The following is a 26,661-nucleotide window of genomic DNA, read 5'->3' as shown; positions in this document are numbered from 1 at the left end:
GGACCCCACCATACGACACAACAGCAAACACAAACAAGACCGACCGCGTCTGGGTTCAATAATCGGATAATGGGGGTGGTTTCCTTTCTACTTTTGCACGAATTTAAGTCAACCCAGTTATGAAATTTTACCACTTGAGTGAAAAAAGGTTTAAGCTTTCCCAGAGAGATATTATTCTATTGTAATGTAATGGGCGCAGTCAAGTCGCCGTCTTTCTCCCACCATCGCTGTGCAGAAAAATCAAGACCACACGATGGTCCATTATATTTTGCAAACCATCTCATCCCATCCCATGAGCCATGATTGATTGCTAATTGTCCCCTTTCAGTTGATCTGCATTGTTGCCTCCATTTATTGACTTCTCTCCGGTCTCTATAGTTTTTTTCTTGTTGCAGATTTCCCCTCCGATTCCCCCCATTATCCATGACCTGATCTCTAACAGGTGAATGATCTTGTCCTAGAGTTAATGAATGCTTGGCGTTGAATTTTAGCTTCTGCTGCTGCTGTGTCCTTTTCTGCCATAAATACGAGACCACCCTTGGATTTGATTTAATCAGGGCTTTTATATTTATTATTACTTGGAACTACTATTCCATATCATCATCTTATGCAGTTACCTTCTCACACGCATCATGGTGTTGTTTCCTCAAAGAGTCTATCTATATCCGCTCCTTGTTTCCTTTTTCTGCCTGCTTCTTCTTCTTCTTCTTCTTGCCGATGCACAGCGAACAGACCCTTCAGAAGGTGACTGCACTTTACAAAATTTGTGTTTTTTTCTGTGAGAAGATTGTTGTTTCCAATCATTTTTTAGTTCTAGCCATCTTGTTCTGTTACGTGACTTTCAACTATCTTTTCCATTTTGCAGTCACTGCTTTACGATCAGTTAAGAGAAGTTTAGTTGATCCTAAAGATTATTTGAGAAACTGGAACAGAGGAGACCCTTGCAGGTCAAATTGGACAGGAGTTATCTGCTCCAGTGAGATTGGAACTGACGAATACCTTCATGTCCGAGAACTGTATGTCTTTTTCATCTTCCTTTCTACGTTGGTCTGCTTGTATATATGTTGTAGTTAACAGGCTTAACTTTTGGAGAAGCTGCTTCAGTTGTCCCTTTTCTTTCTCTGTGGACATGACCAGCTATTCCTATAACAGATTCCTTCCCTTGATCCTCTTTTTTTTTTTTGTTATCAAACAGCCTGCTGATGAATATGAATCTCTCCGGGACTTTATCACCAGATCTCCGAAAATTAGTTCATCTCGAGATATTGTAAGTTTCAAGCCTTCTATATCTTTTTTTTTATCGCACCAAGTTGTACTAAAATGTTGAGTCTTTTCATGAAGAGATTTCATGTGGAACAATATAAGTGGTCCAATTCCAAAGGAGATAGGGCAGATATCGTCCCTGGTACTCTTGTAAGTTGGACCTACCTGATAATCAATCATTTCTCTGGATTTGGAATAGAACCTTTTTGCACAAGCACCTTCTTCTGATTTTATATAACCTGTGATGGTCGGCCAGGCTGCTGAATGGAAACAAACTTTCAGGCCCTTTACCGAGCGAACTAGGCTATCTTTCGAACTTGAACAGGTTCCAGATAGATGAAAATAATATCACAGGACCAATACCAAAGTCCTTTTCCAACTTGAGAAAAGTGAAACATCTGTGAGTTTTAACATCAAGAAGTCAGACAGTGATAGACGCAGATTTCTCTGTGTCACAACTCACAAATTTTGCTGCTTTTGGCCTTTGTACAGGCACTTCAACAATAATTCGTTGAGCGGCGAGATTCCAGTTGAGCTTTCAAGTCTTACAAACATCTTTCACGTGTGAGTCTTTGCCAAATAATGTTGTCACTATTTCTATGATTTAGGATATTATCATGGTGGTTAAAGTGATCAAACTTAAATTTTACAGGCTGCTAGACAACAACAATTTATCCGGAGATCTCCCACCACAACTCTCTCAATTGCCAAACCTGCAAATCCTGTATGTTTGTTTCTCTATTGTGTGTGTTTTACCTCATTCTACAAATAATTGTTAGATTCATGGTTTATTGTCCTCTCTCTGCAGGCAACTTGATAATAACAACTTCAGTGGATCAGATATACCAGCTTCCTATGGAAACTTTTCGAGTATACTGAAACTGTAAATTTTGGCCACTGTTATCTCAAGTTGTTTTGTTTTTCTTTTTGTCGTTTCAAAGATTCATACATATGTTATTCTCTTGTTATGTCCTTTTTTTTCCCACTTGCAGGAGTCTTAGAAACTGTAGTTTGAAAGGGGCTCTTCCTGATTTTAGCAGGATACGTCGTCTCAAATACTTGTAAGTTGGGATCAATCTCAATGCATGGATTCTCTGTTCCCATTTTGTGAATTTGTTTTGTGCTTCTTGTTCGCTACAGGGATCTTAGCTGGAATGAGCTCACAGGACCTATACCTTCTTCTAATCTTTCTGAGAATGTGACAACCATGTATGCTTTTATACATATGTTAATTCTGTTTCCCTTCTTTAACCCGGTGACCTTACTGGTATGCTTTGATTTTTATTGCAGTGATTTATCAAACAACATACTAAACGGATCCATTCCGCTGAGCTTCTCAGCTCTCCCTTCGCTTCAGATGCTGTGAGAAATTATGTTTATTGTTTCTTTATATCCAAAGAGAATAAAAGTTGTGAGAGTAGCAGTGTCGAGTAAATAAATAAAACATTAAATCCTGTGCAGATCGATGAAGAACAATATGTTATCTGGATCTATCCCTGATTCCCTGTGGAAGAATATCTCATTTCGGAAGAAAGCTAGACTTCTATTGTAAAAGCCGTGTTTCCCTAGTTCACTTGCAGTCATTTTTCAGTTCATCAACTTGTCTGATATTATCTTAATTTCTACAGGGATCTCAGGAATAATAGTCTGTCACATGTTGAAGGAGATCTGACCCCTCCAGAAAATGTCACTTTAAGGTGCCCCCGTAGTTCTTATAAGTAGCTTTGGTTAGCAGTTATGATGTTGAATGCTCTGATTAAGGAAAGGTTGATTCGTCGTCTCTCAGGCTTGATGGTAATCCGATATGCAAGAGCGGAAGCATATCAAACGCAGGACTCTTCTGCGAATCCAAAGGAAAAGCGTGGACAGCACCACCACCACCACCAACCAACTCAACTGACTGTCCTCCTCTAGCCTGTCCCACTCCTGACTTGTACGAATACAGTCCAGCATCTCCGTTAAGATGTTTTTGTGCAGCGCCTCTCAGGATTGGATACCGTCTGAAGAGTCCTAGTTTCTCATACTTCCCTCCATATATTGATCAATTCAAGGAGTATGTTACCGATTTTCTTCAGATGGAGCCCTATCAACTCTGGATCGACTCGTATCAGTGGGAGAAAGGGCCTCGTCTGAGGATGCATCTGAAACTTTTTCCGCAAGTTACAAGAACATTTAACACGAGTGAAGTTGTGAGAATCCGAGGCATATTCGCATCATGGTGGTTTCCGGGAAGTGACTTATTCGGACCATATGAGCTGCTCAACTTTACTCTGCAGGGTCCTTATTCATATGGTGAGTGTTTGTTTTTTGTAACTGAAGCATTGATTGACCTCTAATCTCTAACCTTGTCTTATCTCCTTAGTTAACTTGAGCAGTGAGAGGACAGGAGTGAGCTGGGGACGTTTGGCAGCAATAACTGCAGGGGCTGTGGTGACTGCTGTTGCAATCTCCGCCATGGTTGCCGCCTTGTTGCTTAGAAGATACAGCAAGCACGAGCGTGAGATATATAGAAGACGGTCTTGTAAGTACTGTGACCAATTCCCCCTCCCCACCACTGAGTCACTTTCCCAAGTTTAATTGAATTTCTTTGTGACAGCCTCGAAAGCTTCGTTGATGAATTCTGGGATAAGAGGCTTCAGGTTCAAAGAACTAGCAGAGGCCACGGACGATTTTAGCAGCTCAGCTTTGGTTGGACGAGGAGGCTACGGAAAGGTTTATAGAGGAGTGTTATCTGACAAAACGGTGGCTGCCATAAAGCGAGCTGATGAAGGGTCTTTGCAAGGTGAGAAGGAGTTCTTGAATGAAATAGAGTTGCTCTCCAGGTTGCATCATCGGAATCTAGTGTCCCTTATCGGTTACTGTGACGAAGAAGGGGAGCAGGTACTCTCTCTCTCTCTCTCTCTCTCCCAGCCGCCTCCTGGAATATTTTAATCAGTGAGTTGTGTTTAATTTGCTGAATGTGCAGATGCTGGTGTACGAATTCATGCCAAATGGCACACTGCGCGACTGGCTCTCTGGTAAGGAAAGTAGATAGATTCCATTTAGTTAGTTTTCTCAGCTAATGGTGGAATGAAAATATATGTAATGAATGCAGCTAAAGGGAAGGAGACATTGAGCTTTGGGATGAGGGTTCGTGTTGCTTTGGGAGCAGCGAGAGGTATTCTCTACCTTCACACAGAAGCCAACCCACCAGTGTTCCACCGAGACATCAAAGCCAGTAACATCCTCCTCGACCTCAACTTCAATGCCAAAGTTGCAGATTTTGGACTGTCCCGTCTTGCTCCTGCTTTGGAGGAGGAAGAGGATGTGCCTAAACACGTATCCACGGTTGTTCGAGGGACTCCAGTGAGTAACCAAAAAAAAAAAAAAGAAAAGAATATATAGTTGGTTTGGATGCATGGGGGCTTAGTTTGTGATTGTTGCAGGGGTACCTGGATCCAGAGTACTTCCTGACGCACAAGCTGACGGACAAGAGCGACGTATACAGCATTGGGGTTGTGTTCTTGGAGCTGCTGACTGGTATGCACGCCATATCCCATGGCAAAAACATTGTGCGAGAGGTGAAGACCGGGGATACCATGGTGTCGCTGATAGACAAGAGAATGGAGCCGTGGTCGATGGAAACCGCTGAAAGGTTTTTCTCATTGGCACTGAGGTGTAGCCACGACTCGCCTGATATGAGGCCTCCCATGGCTGAGGTGGTGAAAGAGCTGGAGGCACTGGTTGTCAAGGAAATAAAAATGGAAACCAAGTCCTCCTCCTCGGTGCTGTCAACATCATCTTCGAATGTTACAAGAGACCTTTACGAGTCGGCGAGCCTTTTAGGAAGCGATCTCAGCAGCGGCGTTGTTCCCAGCATTGCTCCTCGCTGACTCATACCATCATACCCAAACAAACACCTGAGCTTCTTTTGGTTTGCTGTTATCTTCCACTTCAACACTGTATAAATCTGTAACATATATATATTCCCTTAAAAAAAAAAGTCTCACTAAAGGCCCAATCAATACGGACCCGTTAGCAATCTTCGTATCGTGTCAAATGTCTAAATATATAAAGGACACTAATTGGGCCTTTATATGAAAAGATTCTCTAAAGGAGGCCCATTTGGTGTCGTTTCTTCAGCGAGCGAGCGACGGTCGGATCGAACCCGCCGGCAACGATGGATTTACAGCAGCAAGAGCAAACTTGTTGGAAACTCGAGCTCGACAAGGTTATTAGATGTATGATGAAACTAGCCCATCCCTCTTATGTTCCGCTTTGCTAAAGCTTCTCATGCTGATGTTGTAGGTCACTAAATTGGATCCTTCCAAGATGAAGAAGAGGAAGAAGAAGAAGACGTTTATACGCCAAGACGCTACCTACGAATCTGAGCCAGATTATGGCTATGCAGAGGTGTTTTCATTAATTAGCTGCTGTTTGAGATTTTCAGTAATGCTATTCCTATGGATTATGATCCCAGCCAGCTTCTGTATGTATGCTATTGCTGTGCAGCTCTTGAGTAGGGTCTTTGATATGCTTCATGAGGAGGTTTCCACAGAGAGGCCAAGAACAGTGATGATGCGTCATCCCCAGCTCCTCGCACAAGGGACACAGATCACAATTTGTTTAGACTTTGCTCATCTCTGCACAACGTACGACCCCCCCCTTGTTTTTTTGTTTCCTAGTTGGCCTATGTATCCCTATTTTTTAAAGCTATGTTTGTTCAGGATGCATCGAAAACCAGGTCATGTCATAAAATTCTTACTTGGCCAAATGGAGACCAAGGGATGGCTCAACAAACAGCACCAGCTAGAGATGAAGGGTTTTGTGTCTTCTCAGCATTTCCAAGCTGTGTTTCAGAGATACATTGGTATGTTTTTTCTTTATCACTTTCCTCTTTTTGCATTGGAAGTCTTGTCTGATATGTATACATTTGTCTTAGATGCGTTCGTAATCTGCAGCTGCTGCAAAAGTCCAGACACAGCTCTCGCGGAGGACAATGGTATTTCCACTCTCAGCTGTGAGATGGTTAGTAGAATTATTATGTTTGCAAGTGCCTAATTGCTCCATTCACATAGGATATAGATGTGAATTTGTAAAATGACACAGATATATTGATCTCATTTGGTTCTGCTCTCTTGCAGTGTGGTTTGGTAGCATTGATCAACGAACCGAATCCCCTGTGAGTATGGAACTCATCAACTTTAAGAGCCACGTGCTGGGGTAGAGTTGCATTGTAAGATTTATTATAGTTGTTTCTTCTGATTTTGAGAACCAACCAGAATATGTTTTCTTTTACAATACTATTTGAAGTTACTGCCTCCTTAGAGATGTAGAGACCGTGAATACTGAGCAGGAAACTTTTTTGTGAGTGTATTCCTTGTACAACTTCCTTAATGATTAGTTGCTGAGAATAGGCAAACGGATGCAATGAAATTTGCAAGAATAAAAAGAAAGCAATTATATATATATGCATGTAATGCAAAAACACGAGTTCCCCTATGTCATAGCCCATAAAAAGAAAAAGAAAGTTGCTTTATGATCACATTGTGCAATTTCGTGCTTAACCAGAAATCCAGGGGAAAAAAGATAGGATAACCGTATTTGCCCTTTTTAATCCTGGGCAGAAGATGCAAGTAAGCTTCCTGGACTCATATCTCAATCATCTTATTTGTAAAATGACTTAGAAGATGGGTTGGTCTGAAGCTTGCACGAAATGAACTGAGTTTGACAGGTCAGCTAACTCCACTGTCAGAGAAGTGGGTGGTGCTCTTCGAATCTTAGCTTGGCAGGGACACGTTACTTTGGAATTGTCTCACACCTTAGTCCTCTGAATGATATACCTAGGATAGGAGCCATGTGCTTCAAGTTTCATATCTCTTGTTTTGGAACTAGGGACGTTTCTCTTGCCTTGTAAGTTAAAAGTTTTGGATTTTAATAATGGAGTCCATGTTTTGTGGATGAATATATATACCTAAACATTGTAACCAGATGAAGACGAAGCTCCCCCCCTCATCCACAAAAAAAAATGAAGGACCGTCTTGGATTCAGATTTGTGCTCTGCTCTGCGGTTTTCATGATTCTAACACAGCACAGAACTCTTGCAGACTTCGATAGCGATTCCCATGGGTACACACCATTACTAATGATCATAAATTTTAGCTCGGAGTTATTTTACAGGAAGAGAAGAGTTGACAATATTAAGACTGTTTTTCTTTTGGGGCAGGGTTAACTCAGAATCAGTAGAAGAAGAAGAAGAAGAATGGGAGATGGTGCAGAGGAAAGGGACGCAATTCACACTAAATGGAAAACCATTCTACGTGAATGGCTTCAACACTTACTGGATGATGACTCTGGCAGCTGATAACTCCACGAGAGGCAAAGTGACGGACGTGTTCCAACAAGCCTCTGCAGTTGGATTGACGGTAGGCAGGACATGGGCTTTCAACGACGGTCAATGGAGAGCTCTTCAGAAATCTCCCTCTGTTTACGATGAAGATGTCTTCAAGGTATATATATCTACACCTAAAAAGCCTCTTACTCTTCTTCTTTTTTTCCTTTTTAAAAGGTTTGAGCAATTGGGGGCAGGCCCTGGACTTCGTGGTGAGCGAGGCCCGAAAGTACAAGATGAGACTTATATTGTCATTGGTCAACAACTGGAACGACTATGGGGGCAAAGCTCAGTACGTTAAATGGGGGAATGCCTCTGGTCTTAATCTCACCTCTGATGACGACTTCTTCACCAATCCCACCCTGAGAGACTACTACAAATCCCATGTCCGGGTGATTATTCCATTCCATCCCATTGCTTTTATCTATCCAAGAAAAAATAAATATATAATGAATGTGGTTGAGTTGCATTGCAGACGGTGCTGAATAGAGTGAACACCTTCACAAACATCACATACAAGAACGACCCCACAATCTTCGCCTGGGAACTGATGAACGAGCCACGTTGCCCCTCTGATCCCTCCGGTGACAAACTCCAGTCTTGGATACAAGAAATGGCAGTGTTTGTGAAGAGCTTAGATGCTAAACATTTGGTAGAGATCGGACTCGAAGGCTTCTATGGTCCCTCTGCTCCAGCTCGAACCAAATTCAATCCCAACCCCTACGCTGGACAAGTCGGAACCGACTTCATCAGAAATAATCAAGCTCTTGGCGTCGATTTTGCTTCGGTTCACGTCTATCCAGATGCCTGGTAAGTTTTTTGATTGTGCCAACCTCAAACGGTGAGAACAGCTAAAAGAACATGACTTGGCAAACTGTAGGATATCTCCGGCAGTATCAGATACTTTCCTGGAATTCACAAACTCGTGGATGCAAGCTCATGTGGAGGACGCAGAGATGTACTTGGGAATGCCGGTTCTGTTCACAGAGTTTGGTGTGTCCGCACATGACCCTGGTTTCAACACGACTTTCCGTGACATGATGTTAAATACGGTGTACAAGATGACCCTTAACTCAACACGGAAAGGAGGGGCAGGTGCCGGAAGTCTGGTGTGGCAGGTCTTCCCTCAGGGAGCTGAGTTCATGGATGATGGCTACGCGGTTTATCTAACCAGAGCTCACACCGCTTCAAAAATCATAACTCTGCAGTCCAAGCGACTTGCCATCTTCAACTCCTTGTGCGGCTGGAGATGCAAGTGGGGATGCAAGAAAAGGAATCACACTGACCTCGATGCCCTACTTTCGCACGACGAGCTTTAAACAAGTGCAACCTTTTGTGAATCACAGCTACGTGAATACAAATATCAGCACGTGTTTAATATGTGTTATATATCACACTGTCCTAGATGCCGTCCTCGAGCTTTTAACCTTATGTGAATCACAACAGCAACGCAAGTGTGTACAAGTGTTTAATAATATCTTATGTGAATCACAACAGTGCAAAGTATGAACAAGTGTTTAATTTATATATAAATGTTTGTAGATTGAGGTGAGTGAACTTTACTTTTTACCTGAGAGATTCCAGTACCAGACAAGACCAGTAGTATCGATACAAACATACCTTCTGCAGGCAGGCAGGGAGGCTGGTTTGATTGTGAACAGAGAAGCAGAGCATATAATACCAGAAAGAAAGAAAGAAAGAAAAAAAAAAGAGTAGTATTTATATTCAAGGAAGAGAGTTGTGTACATAACAATATTTACATGAAAAGAAGAAATTACTTGGTGAAACTAAGCTTAGAAAGAACAGCGGCAGCTTGATCACCAGCCAATAAAAAATAAGGGTGTCTGAGAGCAGCAGCGGCAGAAAGGCGTCCGCGTCTCAGAGAACCTCTCTCGGATATAAGTTTAGTGACGAGGTCCCAGCCTCTGCCAGAGTCCAGATCAAGGATGCTCAAGTCAGGCCTAGTCCGAGTCCTGTCACGCCATCTATTAAGGTCATATTGAACAGACTTGATCTCAAGATTGAAATTCTTCAGACCCGCAGAAGATCTTATGGTAGGAACCGCCATTTGCAGAAGCACTATCCCAGCAGAATACATATCAAACAGATCCGGACTGTTCAACTGGCAAGAAGGAAGGAACACAACAGATTACTATCTCTACCTCTACATCTGGAAGAGAGAAAAGACAAAAAAAAAAAAAAAAAACAAACAAACCTGCCAGAGAATGGGGGAAAGCAAAGCGGCAATAGGCTCGGGAGGAGGAGTTGGAGTTTGCTCGGGGAGGACATAGAGCTCAGGAGGACAGTAGTCAGGATCTAGCAATGTGCGCTCAGGGATGTAATTCTTGCCGATGCGAAGATCAGCAGCAGCACCAAAGTCAATGAGCTTAATCTGGCCCTTCTTTGTAACCACCAAGTTGGCGGGCTTCACGTCCCTGTGAACAATGCCAGTATCGTGGATCTTCCTGAGAGATGTAATGATCTGGCGCATGATCTGCTTAATGATGAGTGCACGACGTTTCACAGATTCCACACCTTGAAGAACACGCCCAAACATGATGGACTCCAGATTTGAAGGGAAGCTCCTATCTTTCATGTAATCACCCAGATCACGGTCTCCCTGTGTTCAACAATACACACAACAAGTCTGAACTCTCAACACAAAAGTAGAACATGCATTTGTGATTCAATCATATATGATAATGAGTAGAGGGAGGAAGAGGCACCTCGAACCTCCAGACGAGCCATTTGCCGCCTTTTGTAAAGACAGTATTGGTCTTGTCGGCGACAAAGCTACCGAGAAACTCAGCGCAGGTGTCAGGAGCAGCCCTAGAGAGTCTGTAGTTGAACCACTCTTCGTACTCGCCGAAGTCCTGAGCACCTCGAACCCCAAGCTTAACCTTCTTGAGAATAACCCTCTCCTTAAAATCCCCCAAAGAAGAAGATTTAAGTGTAGCCTTGTTCATAATCCGCTGCTCATCAACAACACTTGAAGAATTCTTTGGGAGAAGGACCCCTGAATACACCACTCCGAATGAGCCTTCTCCAAGCTTCTCTGCCACCAAGAAATCCGACCTCTTAAACCTCCTTGTCCCAATCAGAGTGTCAATGCCAAGCTGGAGTGGAGCCAGGAGATATGCGTCAATGGCGCCGACTAGAACACCAGGCCTCGCCGTCAGGTAAAACCACACAAGTCCGGCTGATGAAAAGGATGCCCATTTCTGTGTATCATTCAATGCAGAGAGAGACTGGCCAACAAAATCAACAGCAGGAATGTAGTAGTCCTCGGGAGAAAAGCTGCATCTCATGCTGTTGTTTTTCTGGGATGATGAAAGCTGTGTGAGAGTGGGAGGGGAGAAACGGCATTTGAGAAATGAGCCGGTGCTCACTGGGGAGAAAAGAGAAGAGGCCATCTTTCCTTCTTCTTCTTCTTCTTCCCCAACAATCTTATCTCCATCCCCTTTGTGTATGTGGTGATGGTGAGACTACACTTGAGACACACCCTCACCCCACCCTCCCCATCTTTCTTTCTCTTTTACTCAACTGGCCCAACTAACAAAGCCCATCTTCTCAATTATGTCGAGTCTACTTGACAATGTATATTTGTTAATTTCTCAATCTCAATTCTTCCTCAACTGGCCCAACTATCAAAGCCCATCTTCTCAATTATGTCGAGTCTAGTTGAATGTATATTTGTTAATTTCTCAATCTCAATTCTTCCTCAACTGGCCCAACTATCAAACCCCATCTTCTTAATTATGTCGAGTCTAGTTGAATATATATGTGATTTGATTTTTATAATAAATATTTAGAAGTAAAAGGCCACTGATAATTTTATAGAGCTTAATATAATTGGCATACTCTCGCACATTTTTTATGTCTATGTTATAAATTATTTATATTTGATTTAAAGTCTCTGCTATATCTATAAAAGATGTCAAATGATTTTTTTTTTTTGGGCAACCTGCCAAATGAATTTATATATCTTTTGAAAACAGGGTCACCATTGTATTTTTTTTTTTATTCACCATTGTATTTATTAAAGAACAAATCAATACAATTATATCGTAATTGGTAGGAGGTTTTGTTTCTCGGAAGAGGAATAACTAAAAAAAATATATGTCAGCATTTCACACGGAAAGAGATTCATCAGAAGCAATGCGACAAAAAGAAAGTATCCGTTAAGCGCCTAAACCCAATTCAAATTCAAATATTAAAAAAGAAAGAAAACAAAGAAGAAGCATGGGAACATCCTTTAATATTTGGGGGCTCCTCACTCAATAACACTGCAAAAAAAAAAAAAAAAAATGAAATCATCAGGTCGAAAAGCTCTTCAGCCCAGAAACATCTTCAACGTCCCACCAGCAGATACGCAACTTCAGCTGAAAAAGGCCAAAGCTCCTCTTCCTCCTCCTCATGATGATGATGATGATGCCAGGGGGGAGAATCTTGTTCCAGTTCCAGTTCCAGTTGTTGAATCGATGGACGCTTCTCTTGCGGAGGAGCTGAACGCCTTCAAGAAGAAACTCGAGAGGTTGAGAGAAGATCGGGAGAGGACTGAGAAATTGCTGGAGGAGAGAGACGGGGCCATGGATCTGAAGATGAGTCATCTCCTCCAAAGAGGAGAGATCCAGAAAAGCCTTGAAATCCAAGTCGATCGTCTCTTTAGATTGAAGGAGCTCCACGCTTATTCCTCCGTATATTCTCATTCAATTCATCCAATTCATTCTCTAGACTTAATTAGAGTTTGTTTCCATTTCTCAAACAAACAAACGTTAATCAATTTTAATGTTTCTTGGTCAACAGAAAATTTTGCCTGTCCGATCTCTAAGAGCCAAAGAGCAGGAGAAGAGGAAAAGCTTCAGCTTCGTAATCATCATGCCCCATCTTATCATTTTAATCATCTCCCTTTTTCTTCTTGTTTTTTTTCAACACTTTCGTTTGAATTTTCAGGAATTAGTGACACCAGATGAACCGGAAGCAGACAGCAGAGAGAACGCAAGTGACTTATTAAAGGAAGCAAACTAATAGGCGGCACAGACCAACAACCCCCACTTTCCGTTTATGATTTTGTCTTGTCTTGTCTTTAAGAAAAGCTTTGTTTCTGTAATTAATGTCTCGTTACTTACGCCCTTTTTATCCTGGGCCCCTTCTCATTTCATCCACAGGCCCATTTTATATTCACTATCTCCCTTCTTTTTTTTTGGGTTCAACTTCAACTTCAATCCACCACCAATTCACCAAATCATGAGTACAAACTTTGGACCACAATAGACATAGACCAACACACTAATACAATATAGTATCACCCTGCATCACATAGATGGATACAACTCTACCTAATTAGACATTAGAGTATTTTTTTTACCACAACAGGATAGAGGTCACTCCACGACCCAAAATGATCCCATCCCTTACACCACCTACATTGACCTCAGGACACGAAAACAGTTGCTAATCCAGCAACCAACAAACCTAACCCGATAATTCATTACATGACTCAGCTATTGGACTCTAAGGATAGGAATAATGAGCTTGTCACAATAGCATCTAGCACAAAAGGCGCTGCATCATGATAGTCCTTTAGTCTCCGGCTTTCACTGTTCTGTGTCCTCAACCTGAAACGAATAAATAATCTCGGACTTTCACTATCTCCTTTTTCTGTTCCACAAATATGCAATACTCTAAATTTTTATAAATTATTTATCGAGAAAATTTATAAAAGTATCAGTATTTGATCTGTTTTTTCCATATTTTCAAAATTATCATATTCTTAGAGAATATGTACCTAAATAGCTCTATTTTAAATGATTTTTAATTAAAAAATATTCAAGATACCTATATCTCAAAAAAAGGAACTGTTGTTTTTTCTGTGTGTTTAACCCAAAATAAATAAGAAAATGGGTCAAGTTCGAGTCAGTAATCAAATCCACATAAACTACATAATGGGCCTTAAAGCTTTATCGGCTCAGAGAAAATGATTCACATTTCGCCGGTTATGTTGCCGGAAAATTTTAAATGCTCCCACAAATCTTCTTCAGGCGGTGCATAGAATAGTTCGTTGAGAGAGATGTTATAAATATTACTATTTTACTAGTTTGATTAAGGTTATTTAATTAGATTATGTTATTTAATTAGATAAAATTTCGAAATAATTAAAAATTATGTACCACAAAATTTCTAAGGTTTTATTTTCTGAAGTTTCTAAAATTATCTAATCAAATTTCTAAGGTTTTACTTTCTGGAATTTAGAAGTTAACACAAAAAATACTTTTTCTGTATCATCAAATAGAAGGCCAGACAAATCAAAGTCTGTTTTATATTTTAAAAATATATAATATTTTAAAAATAAAAACAACAAATAAAAGAAAAACAAAATATATGAAAGCAATCTACAGCTTCAGAGATAAGTCTATCTCAGTATCCTTGCAAGTATCAGTCTCTGCTTGTTCTTGTTTCTGGCCTTGTTCCTCCTTATTCATATGAATGGTGCCTTCTAGGTTTGAAATCAAATTTCTGGAGAAAACGTCAGTGTTTTGGCACGAGAGGTGAGACAGGAGAGGGATATGGGAATTTACGTTATGCTCTCTATATCCTAATCGACGTCTGAAAATGTTGAAGGGATAAGCCTTCGATTTACCAATGTTGGGATTGTAATGAACCCCAAGACCGTACTGCGAGCTGTTGCTACTGCTGAAGAGATCACCACTTGGTGGGTACTGGCTGTAGAAGGAGAGCCCAGGATAGTTCATCTCCTTCACTTTACGCCTTTTGGCCATTGATCGCTCTTGCTTGTGAGCGTTCTGGTGTCCTCCTAAGGCTTGAGACGTAGAGAACTCTTTCTCGCAGAAGGTGCAACCAAACACCCTCGCTTTAGCCTCGTTCTTCATCTCTTCTGCTTCATCTAAAACTCCGTAACCAGAGTTTCTTATGCTGTCTCTGTTGAACAAGAAGCTAAACTCAAGCCTTGGAGTCTCACTCGCTGGCCCAACCGCAATCTTCTCTCTCATATTCCCTTTGGTATCGGTGGAAAACCCCACCTCATGTGAAGACGATGAGATACTACTGGAGGAACATGATGTAGTGAGGTTGAGTTCCATGGTCAAAGGAACAAAATAAGTTTTCTTTTGAGGTTTGTGTTTGTTTTTGAATAATGAGATTTGAGAGAGGAACACGAGTTGGTTCTATTTATTGATCATTAGGGTAAATCATTAATGTCTGAAAATCTTCATAATTATGGTAGAGAATCCCAAGTTTAGCAAGTAACATTCAAGTAGTCGCTTATTTTGAGTATTTTTTGCCTTATGCATTTGATTCTTAAAGGAGATTCATTCAGAGTTTATGGCTAATTGCTTTTCTTCTTTCCCATTTTCATTCATATAATTCTCTATTACCGTTCATCTGTAATTTCAAATAATCAATTAAGCTCATTATTTGGCAATATTATCTTAACTTCTGTCCGTTTCAGTTTATACTTTCTTAAAAAATGTTATGATGATGAATATGTCATCTTGTATTAGGAAACATAATTCCACGGCTTAGTTGTTCGTGAATCTACAAAACAAGATTAAGCAAGTTGCATTTACTGATTTTTTTTTTTTAATTAAAAATAGAAACTCCAGTTTTATTTTGTATTTAAAGATCCGTTACACTTATTTCTCCAATTTATTGAAATGATATTCACATTTTGTCTCAAACACACAAGAAAATTATTTAACATATTTCTTATAATGTAGTATATTTATTTAAGTTTGAATTTTTGAACTTTGTCAATATATGTGAACACTTGTTTTCATTCTTTTTTTTTTAATATGTACGCCTATGTCATTATTTTAAAATCACTAAAGACTCTAAAATGTTAAATTTGGTTAAACTATCAATTATGATGTAATTTCAAAATAGTTAGAACTAAAGAAAAAAAAGAGTGTAAGATCAGGCTTATTGGTAGAGAATCTAAAAAGAGTTTTCAGTTCTTTTTATTATTACTAGATTATATAATTTTTTTTGTAGTTAATTTTTTGAAAGAAATCAAAACTAATGAAAACCTACCATTTATAGCAAGAATTTCTGTGGAATTCTAAAAAATATTTTAATCTAGATATATATATATATATATCTTTACTCATGCATGAAGGCTGAAATACAAAGAAAATGTTCATGAAATAGAAGAAGAAAAATAGCAATGTAGATATGTGTGTTTTGTGATCTATATAGTGTGTTAATTGAATTTGTTGACAATGCAATGAAATGCGGATTTACACTTAAGAACTGTAAGTTTTTAGACAGAAACTTTCTGAAATATCATTTGCCACATCATTTTTCACTTGTAGTAAGAGGTCTGCATGCAAGACAGTAAAGTGTCAGTGTGTAGTTTAAAACTGATTTTGTGTCTCATGATGCAGATGTTCTTAAGTCAAGTGCTTGAACAAAAGCAGAGTGGATGTTGCTCTTCTAAAAGATATTATCAATACCATGGTTATATAGTAAGTTTTATCTTAGCACATGACTTGCAAGTAGCTGGAACGAATAAGGGAAGGCACTCTAATTGCTTGAGAGTAGTGTCAATTAAGAGAATTGTCATCAATCATATGTAGCTGCGCATGCTACTCTTTTTTGTAGCTGCCTGTTTGTCCTAGAAAGCACCACTACCTCCGACTAATGCTCTGTTTCTCGTCTCTAGTTTGATGAGCTATAACCATCTTTTATCTTCTTCAAAAATCAAAACCATCTGCTTTGCTTCTTCTCTCTTGACTAATGACTACAAGCTTATTTAAATATAAACGTAGACCGTAGACGTCGTTTCTCTCGCCTGTTTAACCACTAACTTAAGTATCTGGTAAAAACTTGGTCTTTTGAACCCCCCCCCCCCCCCCCCCCCCCCCCCCCCCCCCCCCCGCCCTTCTCAACTGAATATGTGTATTTAATCGTTCAATAAACTTTACTCACAAGAGTGGTAGGTACATAATGGTGTTACGATTATGATCTTATAGTTTTTGGGTGTCGAAGAAAAGAAAGTAATAATGAAAAAATGTTCTTTCCTTTTTAATAGTATAGGGGCATGAGTATGACACTGAAAGAAATTAATGCAACGAGAATGAACTGACCACGGGGATGAATCAGTATTAAGGAAAGCAAGGCCCGGTGGTGGGTATGTGGAGCACATGTAAGATGCATGGGTCGTGACTCGTCTAGTCATACTGCTTTCCTATTTAATTACAAAACCCCAATTATTCAATTCATATTGTTTTCATCTACGGCCCTACTCATAAATTCTTCTCAGATATCTACCCACATATTTCTCTTAATATAATCAACCGGTGGGAGCGTTTTTGTGTGCAAGTAAACGTTCATTTATACCCGATTTAGGTTATACATATTATTATGGACCAATTGTGATTATCATTTACATGCGATACAAATATCTTTTATGCGCAACCATAAATGTGGATTAATTGTCAGATTTTAAGAAAAATAATTGTGAATTTTCAGTTACAAACATGTTCAAACAGTGAACAAATCTACTTTTTTAATAAGAAAATAGTTCTGTGCAGTGCCGTGCGAAGGCATGTAGAAACCTAAGGCAGAGTCTTAAATCGGGGCCTTTTTAGTGTAGATTAATAAAACATATAATATTATTAATATAATTTATAATCGTAAAAAACATTAATAACAGTTAAACACATTCATAAGCTGAAAAAAAGAGAAAAAAAAACAATGTGTAAAAGGATGGTTGATGATTTCAATGAATAAAAACAATACAGCAAACAACCACATTTACTTACTGAAAATTTTTGTTTTCTATATAAATTTTTGCTCAACAAATTTACAAACATACACATAGGAGATTCCAGCTTGTTCAACGTTATTGGGAGTTGAAAGACTTTAACTCTAAACCACTTATACTACATACTACATTTTAGTAGTTTATGAAGCCCTAAAAACTTATATATATTTAGGAGTCTGTGGCAAATGTTTTTTTACAAACACACTAGGCACGGCTCTGGTTCTGTGATATAAATTTTATTACAAAATTTGGTAGCTTGACTGCTTGAGTATGAACATTATTTGGAAAATATTATTCTACATATCTTACGTGAAACGTGATATAGTATCTCATCTTTGTTATTAAGAGAAAACGAAAAGTACATAATTTAATCAACCGATTTATCATTTAATAGTCTTTTTATAATTCTTAAATGAACATGCAAAACCCATTTATACATTAGTTATATAACTTTTCACGTTGGAGTGTGATTAATAAAAAAAATAAAATTACTAGCCTATACGACGTAATCACGTAATATTATTTACCTTTGCTGTTTGAATAGTAAAGTTCTCTAATTGAGGCGATATTTGTTTGCCATAACTTTCATCTGAAAATAATATTTCAATGAAATTAAAAGTATTCTGAATCGAAACTCAAACAGTCAGACTAGAGAAAAAAAAACTCAAACAGTCAGACTAGAAAAGGGCTTAGATTTCGCTAGTGATCGATTGATTTTTGTCATGTTTAACTAGTGAGTGAAACTCTTTATGTTTTCTTTTGAGACTTGAATGAAATTATGGTTAGACCAAAAAAAAAACAAACTATTAACCTCACATATAAACTAAACTAAAAAGTAGCATTTCATTTTCAGCGTTATGTTTTGTTTTTCATTCTTCCTTACACACCAAAGTCCAAAAGTAAAAAAAAAAAAACGTTCAGGACACCAGGCACCATATATACTTGATAGATACCATATGTATTATATGCACATATCTTCTCTCTCTTTCTCTCTTTTTCTCTTTCTCTCACGCTCTGAATCTCCCAAGACAACAATGCCAACAGGTGGATCTGACCATCCTGCATCACTGATGAGCAAGCAAGACACGGCCACCTTTTCCGACAAGATACCGTCGAGCAAACGAAGGTTATCTTCTCAGGCACCAGCTTGTCCTTCCTTTAGAATCTACTACTACGACGGAGCCGCCGGTTCCATCCCATTCGAATGGGAATCCCATCCCGGCACTCCCAAGCACAAGCACCCCTCCTCCGAGCTACCTCCGCTGCCTCTAACCCCTCCGCCGTGTCATTTGTCCTTCTCCAGCGAACAAATCCGTGGTAGTTCAAGAAAACCCATCAAGAAAATCCTGGCACTAATCCATACCAGACTCTTGTGGTTATCATCAAGTGGTCACAAGAAGAATAACAAGGTCATGAAACTGTCGGCTTCTTCACCGTCTCTGTCGGAGAGGGTGCTGATGGATGAGAATGAGTACCATCTGTTCAAGTGTCAGACAAAAGGGAAGGTCATTAGAAGATTTTCATCCTTTGACTCTTCTATTGATCACTACCCCATTCGTAGATCACAATCCCCCTCTTGCTTCGGAATCCGCGGATGTTTCATCTGGTAATAATATAGATGGGTTTCAGCATAGAATCTGGAAAATAAAACTTGAAAATTCTTATAAATTGTGTGTTTCCATAATATATTTGTAATCCCCATCGTCTTATTATATTTTAATCAACCATGTCAGTAATAAGATAAAGCTCCAGGTAGTATCATGTTTTTTTTTGTCATTTCATATATTTATTATTATTGTTATTGTCTAGTACGGGAATGAGAAGTAACTGATCAGAAGATAATAAAAGTCGTATTTCACTTGGCTTAGTATATATTTGAAACTTTGATGATATTTTGTTGTCAAGTGTAATCTTGACATGCTTCCGTGTAATTGTGAGTTTGAACAACCCCTTGTCTTTGTGTTAAATTAAGCCGTCGTCGTCTTTCAAGCAATGATAACCCATGCAATGGGTTTTTGGTGGTTCATTGGTTTGTTCTTCTTTCCAAATGTTACATTGGCTTGGCCGTATTCTAAAATCTAATCGCCAAATTGCCGAAGTCATTTCATTCGGTCATTTAAAAAGAAAATATATACCCATCTTCCTATATTATCTGGTTAAGAGTGGTTAAACTAATTTACTTTCATTTGATGATCCAGAATGTTCTTATTTAATGGTATGTTCTTAACCTTTTTTTCTTAATTATGTTATCTTAATTTCCAGCGTTACTAATTTGGTGTTGTGAATGATCAAAGTTTTTTTAGATATTAAATAATGTTAAATAGCACTGTAGAAAAACCAATATCATTGAATTATGAGTTAAGGAAGTCAACTGACTGTCGAAATAAAAAAAAAAAAATTCACAAGGAAGTCATCTGAAAACTGAAGGTGTCGGCCGCTGCCATTGGAGCGTGTATTCAGTCGCTCATCGTGCGCGTATTGAACTAATTAATATGGAATCCCGTTTGCTACGAGGCCCATGTAATTTAAAATTACGGATTATTTTTTGTGGTGAGGGGGAGGAAATCAAACTTTAATTCTTTTTTTATTAAAAAAGTCTATTAGTCTCATATGAATTTAACCGACGGTCGGCTGTAACAAAAAAAAAACAGGCGAGCAAGCATGGTCGCCTCGTCGTTTCCGGTAAAACGAAGCTGTTTCGTGTTCTCCACAACCATACAAAAGTATCTCTATCGATTGTGGTCTACGAAGCAAGTGGGTGATCGTTTTTGGTTATAGTATTGATGTAGTACTAGTAAGACAGGCAGGCAGGCAGGCAACAGATGGGATGAATTTCATTGAGAATCATCTCTTGCTTCTTAGAATCATAAACCATATTACTTTTATGCTTTATTGTCTTGCGTTTATAGAGTTTTGTTTAAAACTCCATCTAAATGTAAACCGAATGCTTAAGGATTAATGAAAGCTTGCGTTCCAAAAAAAATGACTTCCATTATTACCTCTTAGCTTTTTCTAAAGGATCACATGTGTAACTTAAATGGTTCTTTTAAGAGTAGAGTGGTACGAAGAAAGAACATTGCACTTGGAATATGTAAAGTTGGAATATATGAATGTTTCAACAACGAAATTTTGGAGATGAATTAGGATTAACGAGTACTAACAATTACACCAGGGGAAAGGACGATCTTGTGTTGGATTTGTGTAGCTGGAATAAACTCCTAAGTAAGAGAAAAGTAGATTCAAATGAGATAGTTGTAAGTATGAGTTATGGACCTAACTCATATCTAAAGGGTATCTTAAGACTGAAAGATTATCACATACTATATCACTTCATATATTATTCCCACTCATCCATATTTCTTGTTGTAGGATGTTAATACACATTCTCTTATGCTCAAGATTGGACATATTTGAAGTGTGATGTTTGTGGGACTGGACATCCAGATAGGTCACAATTAATAAATTAAAATCATGAAGTTAATTGTACTTCTTTGATCAAGCATCAGAGAACTAAGCATGTGGAAATGGACATCCATTTTGTTCGAAAGAAATGGGTCAAGTCCGGGTCTTATGTTTTCTTCTTTTTTTCTTTCGCTGATATCTTTACAAAAGCCTACGTACGGCATTGTTCAACAGGCCAAACACAGCCTATCTACTTGAACTAAAAATATTAGACTGAGGAAGAGTTAAAGAATATGCCAAACCACACTCTCTGGACATGATAGTATTGTCAAACTGATAAACAAACTCTTTGTCTAAATTGTATGTATAGTCAGATTTGTAAGTCTAAGGAAATACAAATAATTTCAGTAAAGAATTCAAAGTAGGATCTCTTTTATTTGTTCCATGTTGGCAGCAAAGGCAAAAATTATTTTATTCAGTTGATCTTTTGGGATCCCAAGAAAATCTCATTTGCTACTCCTAACGCCTCCATCTCCCTTCCAGAAAACATTCAGATCTTCAAACAATTTGTAAGGAGGAACATACGGCCTCTGAGGGTGCTGCTGAGCCTGCCCCTCAACCTCCGCACCTGATGGTTCCCCCGCCCCTCCTCTAGCTGGAAAGGAGTTTGAGTATTGCAAGTTTCGCTCAAATACCTTATTCTCACTACCTCCTTGGCTCCACCGTGTTGTGTCATTATAATAGTTTGCTTGACCACCGTTCCATTGTGCCTGAGGATAACCATATGAAAATTCGTGCTGCTGAAACTGAGGTCCCGATGGAGAAAACTGCGCCATATTTGGAACTTGAGCTTCTGCCTGTGATTGTGCCCATGGGACTACGTAACTGTTCATAAGAATATGATCATCAGCCAAAGACCTTGTGTTTGGTGGAGGCTGCGTTTGTGGGGACGGCAGGGCTGTTGTTGACAAAGTTAGGCTGAGAAGTTCAATAATGTCCTGCTCCGACTTGCTTGTTGTTGTTGTTGTTGCTGCTGCTGTGTCAAATAAAGCTAGATCTTTGCACTTTGTCCTGTCTTCTGTTTCTGCTTTATTTTCATTATTGTTGCCTAGAAGCAATGTTTCTTCTTCTTCTTCTTCTTCTTCATCGCTGTGCTCGGCATTTAACAGAGCGTGACTGCAAATTGGTTGACCATGTCTATAATAAACTAATATTCTTTGTTTTTTTTTTCTTTTTTTTTAGCAGGTTTACGTTCTTGAGGAGAGACTAACCTCTTGGTTAACTGGATAAAGTCATTTTTAACATCCTTTCCCTCCTCATATGTTTCACTTTCACTGCTGGATGATGATGATGAAGAGTCAGACTCAGCAGCATCACCAGTCTTGATTAAGACAGGACTCGTCGTGTCTCTTGTTTCTGGGGCATGCAACATAGGAAGAGAGACACCAGAGGCGATAGCGTCGTGTCTGGCGAGCGCTACCTGCAAAGAGTCATTCAGCTCGAGGCCACCCGCCATAACTTCCTCGTCCCTGAAGAGAGGAAGAAGGCATATATATTATTGCCATTTGTCATTGAGTAAAATGATCATGAAAGGAAGGTCAGAGTAGGACAGACGAAGTTGTGGTGAGCATCTGGATTAGTTTCTTCTGGTTAGATCTGCACTGCTCCACTAGATCAACTATGAGGTCATCTTTCAGGGCCTGTTAGTTAATATACCACAAACCATTTTTTGAATTTTTTTTATTTGCGCGCGTAGACATCAAAGACATGAATAAGCATTGCATTATTTTAGATTGGAAGGATATGATTGGAGATTTCTTACTGATTTATCAGAGGGGTTTACGGCTTGGACCATAACGCTCATGAGATCCATCACAGTTCTCATGGATTCAAGACTTGATAAACTGAAAACAATGAAAAAGAAATAACAATTATCAAAGGAGGATTGATGTAGGATGTTTTGAGAAGGGAAAAAAAAAAGGAAGGTTACCTTAGACTCTCAATTTCAGTAGCCATTGCTTCGTCGAGCCTTTTAAACGAACCGATGGACATTAAATTCATGGAAGAAGAAGAAGACTGTGACGAAGGTTCGAGCATTAGGGGTGCTTCTTTTGAACGTTGTGGGAATTTCACACCAGACCGCTGCCAAAATTCAAAAAGGAAAAGAGAGCTCTTTAACTAATTATTAGTTGAGAAACGGAGACGCCATTAAAAGAAGCTTAAATTTTACAATTAGCTCTCGGTAAGCCCAGTTGTAATGAGGGTATTTGCAAGCACTGAATGCTTCATTCCAAGTGTCCAACAATATCAAGATTTTGTTCCTTACTTCAAAATCACCCTTTTCACACACACATATCCCACCAAAGAAAAAATAAAAATAAAGATTTCATTGTTCAATCCAGAAAAAAAGGTTAAAAAACAAAGAGTACGTAAATGAAATCACCTTCTTCCTCACAATAATTTTAACCATGTCTTCAAGCACATGCTTCTCAGCGATATGAGAATGCACAAACTCCCCACAGTTTTTCAGCATTGCCTCCAGCAGCTAATTAATTGTACAAATGCGCAATATCCGCTTTATATATATATGTTTGTGTGTTCCAGCAGCATGCATGCATCATAGTTTAGGAAAAACTTTTATCAATTAATTAACAAACATACCGTTAGAGTGAGTAGCTGCACTTTAGAGCTCTTGTGCTGCAATCTTCTCTTGACAGCTTTGATCGCATCTTTGCAGTGACTGCCAAAAATACCAATTACGTTATTCAAAATATATATATATATATATACTCTTTTAGTTTATATTCAGAACCATCCAACCATTTACTTTATACCCGCGATTAGAATTGAGGGAATCGCAGATAGCGATGATGATGGTCCAATCAGGAGTGAGGAGAAGCTCGCTCGTGGCTTTATCGACCGCCACTGACAGCGACGATAGCGTTAACGAAGGAGAAGCAGAGCAAGAAGAAGAAGGCCTCATCATAATGCATTCCACAACAATAATCCCTATTCCAAATTTCCCGCCATATATATATATGAAAGAAACTAATCAGAGTAAAGCTCTCTCTCTCTCTCCGTCATGCGATAAGTTCGTGCTTCCGTTAAATTTACTCGCTTCTCCGCCACGTTTCCCTCGTCTTCTCAGTAACATCCGGTCCCGCTCCTTCTGCAATAATAACCACGTGGCTTTATCTCATAATATATGATGATGATCGATCTATCCTCATCATTCCTTCATATAATTTCTGGTCTGGCCTTGATAAACCGGTCGGTTTCTTATTTATTTTTATGTCTCATTAATTTAAAATACAATCATCGTATCCAGTTATACTAATGTGCGTCTTAGTTATTATTAACACACAATGGCACCACCGGCAAAAAATAATAACATTGGTTAGTAACGAGAAAAAAAAACATAACATATAGTAATATTTATATAAGAAAGTAAGTGACGGCTAACGATACTTACATTTGTATTATTTTACAACTGGATAGATCACACAAAGAACAAGTCCACCTTCCAAAGTGCAAAGTTTAGAGAATATAGGTACAATACAAAGCCAAAAGCATAACTAATAAGTGAGCAAGCGAGCGAGCAAGCTCTCTCTCTCTCTCTCTCTCTCTCTCTCTCTCTCTCTCTCTCTCTCTCTCTCTCTCTCTCTCTCTCTCTCTCTCTCTCTCTCTCTCTCTCTCTCTCTCTCTCTCTCTCTCTCTCTCTCACACACACACACACACACACACACACACACACAACACACACACGTCTGATCTGATCAGCTGCTGCCTGCGGCACGGTCTTCTCGGTTAACATCATCGAGAATGACGACGAGAGAGGCAATGAAGGCATAGTCCACGTTTGGATAAACAGTCACCGAGAAATTGTCTTTTCCCAAGAATACGCTCTGCACCGTGTGCTTCTTGTGCATCTGTTTTACAATACATACAAACCATTCCATTTAAATCACCTATAATATTCAAGTAAATGTTTTTCTTTTTGCCAAATTTGGTTTAACAAATGTTGATTGTTCTAACAATTCATTTTTTCTTTTTGATCAAATGTTCTAACAATTCATAACACACATGCTTAAACTACCAATTTAGTTATATAGGCTAACCATATGTTTATTCCGGATAATCTGACCAAAACCTAAAGAAAGAAAATGCTGTCACAGCAGTTAAGATTTTGAAAATCGATCCCAACTGATCTAAAACCGTGCTAAACCAAAATATCTGATCCAGAACCGGTTATAAAAAACTGCTAAATCGTACACATGTGAGAGAGAGAGAGATGACATAAATATTGATTGACTAAGAGGACAGAGGTAGGGTCCCACTCGAATAAATGTGAAAATAAAGAAAGAGAGAGTTTACTTGGGCAACGATGGCGTCAGATTCGCCGGCATAGACGACACAAGAGCGCTCGAACCAGCTCCCTTTGACCCTAAAATCACATCTCTTCTCATCCTTATTGTGACTCAAAAACACATCGAGTTTGGTCTTAAACTGAAGCATCGACGATCTCTTAACCGTGTACAGCAGATCACGCTGCTCCGTACTCCCTCCTCTAAATACTTGCCACCTGTCGTGCAAGCTCACCATCTGCAATATAAAATTTAATTCAATTTAGTTAAAGCCCTAGCTTAGCTAACTAGTACATACAAACCAAATCTAGCTAGTACATACAAACCAAATCTTAATTTAGGTTTGTAACAGGACCTTCTCTCTCAAAGTCAAGACAGGAGATCCAGAACCATCCAATAAAACCCTCTTGTCATGAAGACCAAACACCGGCTCCTTCACCTTGAACAGCAAGTTCCCGTTAACGTCCGTTATAACGAAGTTACCGTCAGTCAGCGTCATCATCTTCCGCACGATCGCCAGATCCACGGGATACGGAGCACAGAACCTTGGATCCACTATCACTCCGGCGATGCCACCGCCTTGTGGAGGCTGTGGAGCCGTGCCTGGTGGGTAAGCATACACATAAGACTGCTCCATTTTCTTCTTTCTTCTCCAACTTTGGCTAGGGTGTTTTTTTTTGTTTTGTATATGCTCTCTCTCTCTCTCTCTTTTGTTTTCGCCGCCAGTATATGCCGAAAAGATAAGTTTAGCTACTTTTTTCTTTTTGACAACTTAAAAAAAAAGTTTAGCTAGCTTAAAGAACTTTATATGATTTATTACCGAAATACAAATCTGGATCGAATATGTTGACTTTTAAAAAAAACTTCTTGAGAACAGAACTTTACGCACTTTTTTATTTAAAAAGGCTTGTTTTTCGAAGGCTTATTTATGAAGTAAATGAATGTGTCCGATATTTCATCACGAATTTAACACAAAGATTCCTAGTTTGTTCACATGATTAAAGGCCCAACAATACTTCTTCAAAGGCCCAACAATACTTCTTCAAGAATATAAAGTCGTTTTAGATTAAAATTTTTTTCAAAAATTTAAGTAACTAACGATATAATGGAAAAAGAGTCGAAAGGATTTTTTCAAAAAAAAAAAGGAGTTCGAAAGGATTTTGTTATTTGTTTATGTTTGTTCATATGCAACAGTTTGAATTCGGATGAACTAGATGTAACAAATTATTTAACCAAAAACACATTTTAATTACTAGAAATTATTGAATAGTTATTAAATTTAATAAACCTAATAACTTGAAAGTTAAGAATTAAAAAAAAACTATTATAACAACCATAAAATCAAGATGTTAATTGTTAAGCAATGGAGTTCTCAAAAAGGCACTAAATTTGAATCTCATGTAGTCTCTCATGTAGAAAAAAATCAGAAACAATCGATACTTTGTCATATTCTTACTTATTTTTTTTTTCTTTTTCTC

The 26,661-nt window shown here is 38.8% G+C and overlaps 9 protein-coding genes across 13 annotated transcripts; 5 read left to right on the top strand and 4 right to left on the bottom strand.

Annotated features, from left to right (window-relative positions):
* Positions 1-219: 219 nt before the first annotated feature.
* LOC108847120 (probable LRR receptor-like serine/threonine-protein kinase At1g06840) lies at positions 220-5,146 on the top strand. Its single transcript, XM_018620312.2, has 20 exons — positions 220-442; positions 614-744; positions 866-1,016; positions 1,196-1,267; positions 1,342-1,413; positions 1,520-1,663; positions 1,756-1,827; positions 1,916-1,987; positions 2,072-2,146; positions 2,256-2,324; positions 2,404-2,472; positions 2,554-2,625; positions 2,725-2,811; positions 2,892-2,960; positions 3,050-3,555; positions 3,626-3,784; positions 3,860-4,143; positions 4,229-4,280; positions 4,358-4,608; positions 4,689-5,146. Exons 2-20 carry the CDS (start codon positions 633-635, stop codon positions 5,133-5,135), a joined length of 2,835 nt encoding a protein of 944 aa, XP_018475814.2. The 5' UTR covers positions 220-442; positions 614-632; the 3' UTR covers positions 5,136-5,146.
* A 128-nt stretch (positions 5,147-5,274) lies between these two features.
* Positions 5,275-7,108, top strand: LOC108847119 (eukaryotic translation initiation factor 2 subunit beta). 4 transcript variants are annotated; one of them, XR_008943509.1, is made up of 8 exons: positions 5,327-5,483; positions 5,551-5,655; positions 5,755-5,894; positions 5,970-6,112; positions 6,185-6,270; positions 6,387-6,478; positions 6,814-6,878; positions 6,969-7,108. XR_008943509.1 is itself a non-coding variant. In XM_018620310.2 (6 exons), the coding sequence occupies exons 1-6, from the start codon at positions 5,423-5,425 to the stop codon at positions 6,426-6,428; spliced, it is 567 nt and encodes a 188-aa protein (XP_018475812.2). In that variant the 5' UTR covers positions 5,275-5,422; the 3' UTR covers positions 6,429-6,711. The 4 variants fall into 4 exon arrangements, 3 of the variants coding, with proteins under 3 accessions (XP_018475812.2, XP_056861579.1, XP_056861578.1); XM_018620310.2 differs by lacking the exons at positions 6,814-6,878; positions 6,969-7,108 and having other exon boundaries at positions 5,275-5,473; positions 6,387-6,711; XM_057005599.1 differs by lacking the exons at positions 6,814-6,878; positions 6,969-7,108 and having other exon boundaries at positions 6,204-6,270; positions 6,387-6,711.
* LOC108847118 (mannan endo-1,4-beta-mannosidase 6) lies at positions 7,014-9,176 on the top strand. Its single transcript, XM_057005597.1, has 6 exons — positions 7,014-7,155; positions 7,234-7,371; positions 7,469-7,751; positions 7,831-8,025; positions 8,109-8,443; positions 8,514-9,176. The coding sequence occupies exons 2-6, from the start codon at positions 7,271-7,273 to the stop codon at positions 8,950-8,952; spliced, it is 1,353 nt and encodes a 450-aa protein (XP_056861577.1). The 5' UTR covers positions 7,014-7,155; positions 7,234-7,270; the 3' UTR covers positions 8,953-9,176.
* A 156-nt stretch (positions 9,177-9,332) lies between these two features.
* LOC108847117 (serine/threonine-protein kinase STN8, chloroplastic) lies at positions 9,333-11,128 on the bottom strand. The gene is made up of 3 exons (XM_018620307.2): positions 10,360-11,128; positions 9,849-10,253; positions 9,333-9,755 (listed from the first exon to the last, which is right to left on the bottom strand). The coding sequence occupies exons 1-3, from the start codon at positions 11,044-11,046 to the stop codon at positions 9,408-9,410; spliced, it is 1,440 nt and encodes a 479-aa protein (XP_018475809.2). The 5' UTR covers positions 11,047-11,128; the 3' UTR covers positions 9,333-9,407.
* A 751-nt stretch (positions 11,129-11,879) lies between these two features.
* Positions 11,880-12,831, top strand: LOC108846038 (high mobility group B protein 6). Its single transcript, XM_018619245.2, has 3 exons — positions 11,880-12,330; positions 12,440-12,502; positions 12,587-12,831. The coding sequence occupies exons 1-3, from the start codon at positions 11,941-11,943 to the stop codon at positions 12,659-12,661; spliced, it is 528 nt and encodes a 175-aa protein (XP_018474747.2). The 5' UTR covers positions 11,880-11,940; the 3' UTR covers positions 12,662-12,831.
* Positions 12,832-14,025: 1,194 nt separating this feature from the next.
* On the bottom strand, positions 14,026-14,951 carry LOC108846871 (zinc finger protein 1-like). The gene has a single exon (XM_018620057.2). It carries the CDS (start codon positions 14,731-14,733, stop codon positions 14,026-14,028), a length of 708 nt encoding a protein of 235 aa, XP_018475559.1. The 5' UTR covers positions 14,734-14,951.
* Positions 14,952-18,328: 3,377 nt separating this feature from the next.
* On the top strand, positions 18,329-19,178 carry LOC108845878 (uncharacterized). The gene has a single exon (XM_018619073.2). The coding sequence runs from the start codon at positions 18,374-18,376 to the stop codon at positions 19,025-19,027; it is 654 nt and encodes a 217-aa protein (XP_018474575.1). The 5' UTR covers positions 18,329-18,373; the 3' UTR covers positions 19,028-19,178.
* Positions 19,179-21,226: 2,048 nt separating this feature from the next.
* LOC108845750 (TOM1-like protein 7) lies at positions 21,227-24,119 on the bottom strand. The gene is made up of 9 exons (XM_018618928.2): positions 23,654-24,119; positions 23,481-23,559; positions 23,263-23,364; positions 23,050-23,157; positions 22,810-22,961; positions 22,642-22,723; positions 22,434-22,519; positions 22,091-22,348; positions 21,227-21,995 (listed from the first exon to the last, which is right to left on the bottom strand). Exons 1-9 carry the CDS (start codon positions 23,803-23,805, stop codon positions 21,326-21,328), a joined length of 1,689 nt encoding a protein of 562 aa, XP_018474430.2. The 5' UTR covers positions 23,806-24,119; the 3' UTR covers positions 21,227-21,325.
* Positions 24,120-24,271: 152 nt separating this feature from the next.
* Positions 24,272-25,967, bottom strand: LOC108845751 (protein LURP-one-related 15). Of its 2 annotated transcripts, XR_008943508.1 has the most exons (4): positions 25,539-25,967; positions 25,194-25,421; positions 24,542-24,748; positions 24,272-24,429 (listed from the first exon to the last, which is right to left on the bottom strand). XR_008943508.1 is itself a non-coding variant. In XM_018618929.2 (3 exons), exons 1-3 carry the CDS (start codon positions 25,818-25,820, stop codon positions 24,596-24,598), a joined length of 663 nt encoding a protein of 220 aa, XP_018474431.1. In that variant the 5' UTR covers positions 25,821-25,967; the 3' UTR covers positions 24,272-24,595. The 2 variants fall into 2 exon arrangements, 1 of the variants encoding a protein (XP_018474431.1); XM_018618929.2 differs by having other exon boundaries at positions 24,272-24,748.
* Positions 25,968-26,661: the final 694 nt, after the last annotated feature.

This window comes from Raphanus sativus, chromosome 3, assembly GCF_000801105.2.
Source record: "Raphanus sativus cultivar WK10039 chromosome 3, ASM80110v3, whole genome shotgun sequence".
In the NCBI taxonomy this organism is placed as follows: Eukaryota; Viridiplantae; Streptophyta; class Magnoliopsida; order Brassicales; family Brassicaceae; genus Raphanus; species Raphanus sativus.
Note: the sequence above shows the minus strand (reverse complement) of the source record. Positions and strands in the feature narration are given on the sequence as shown.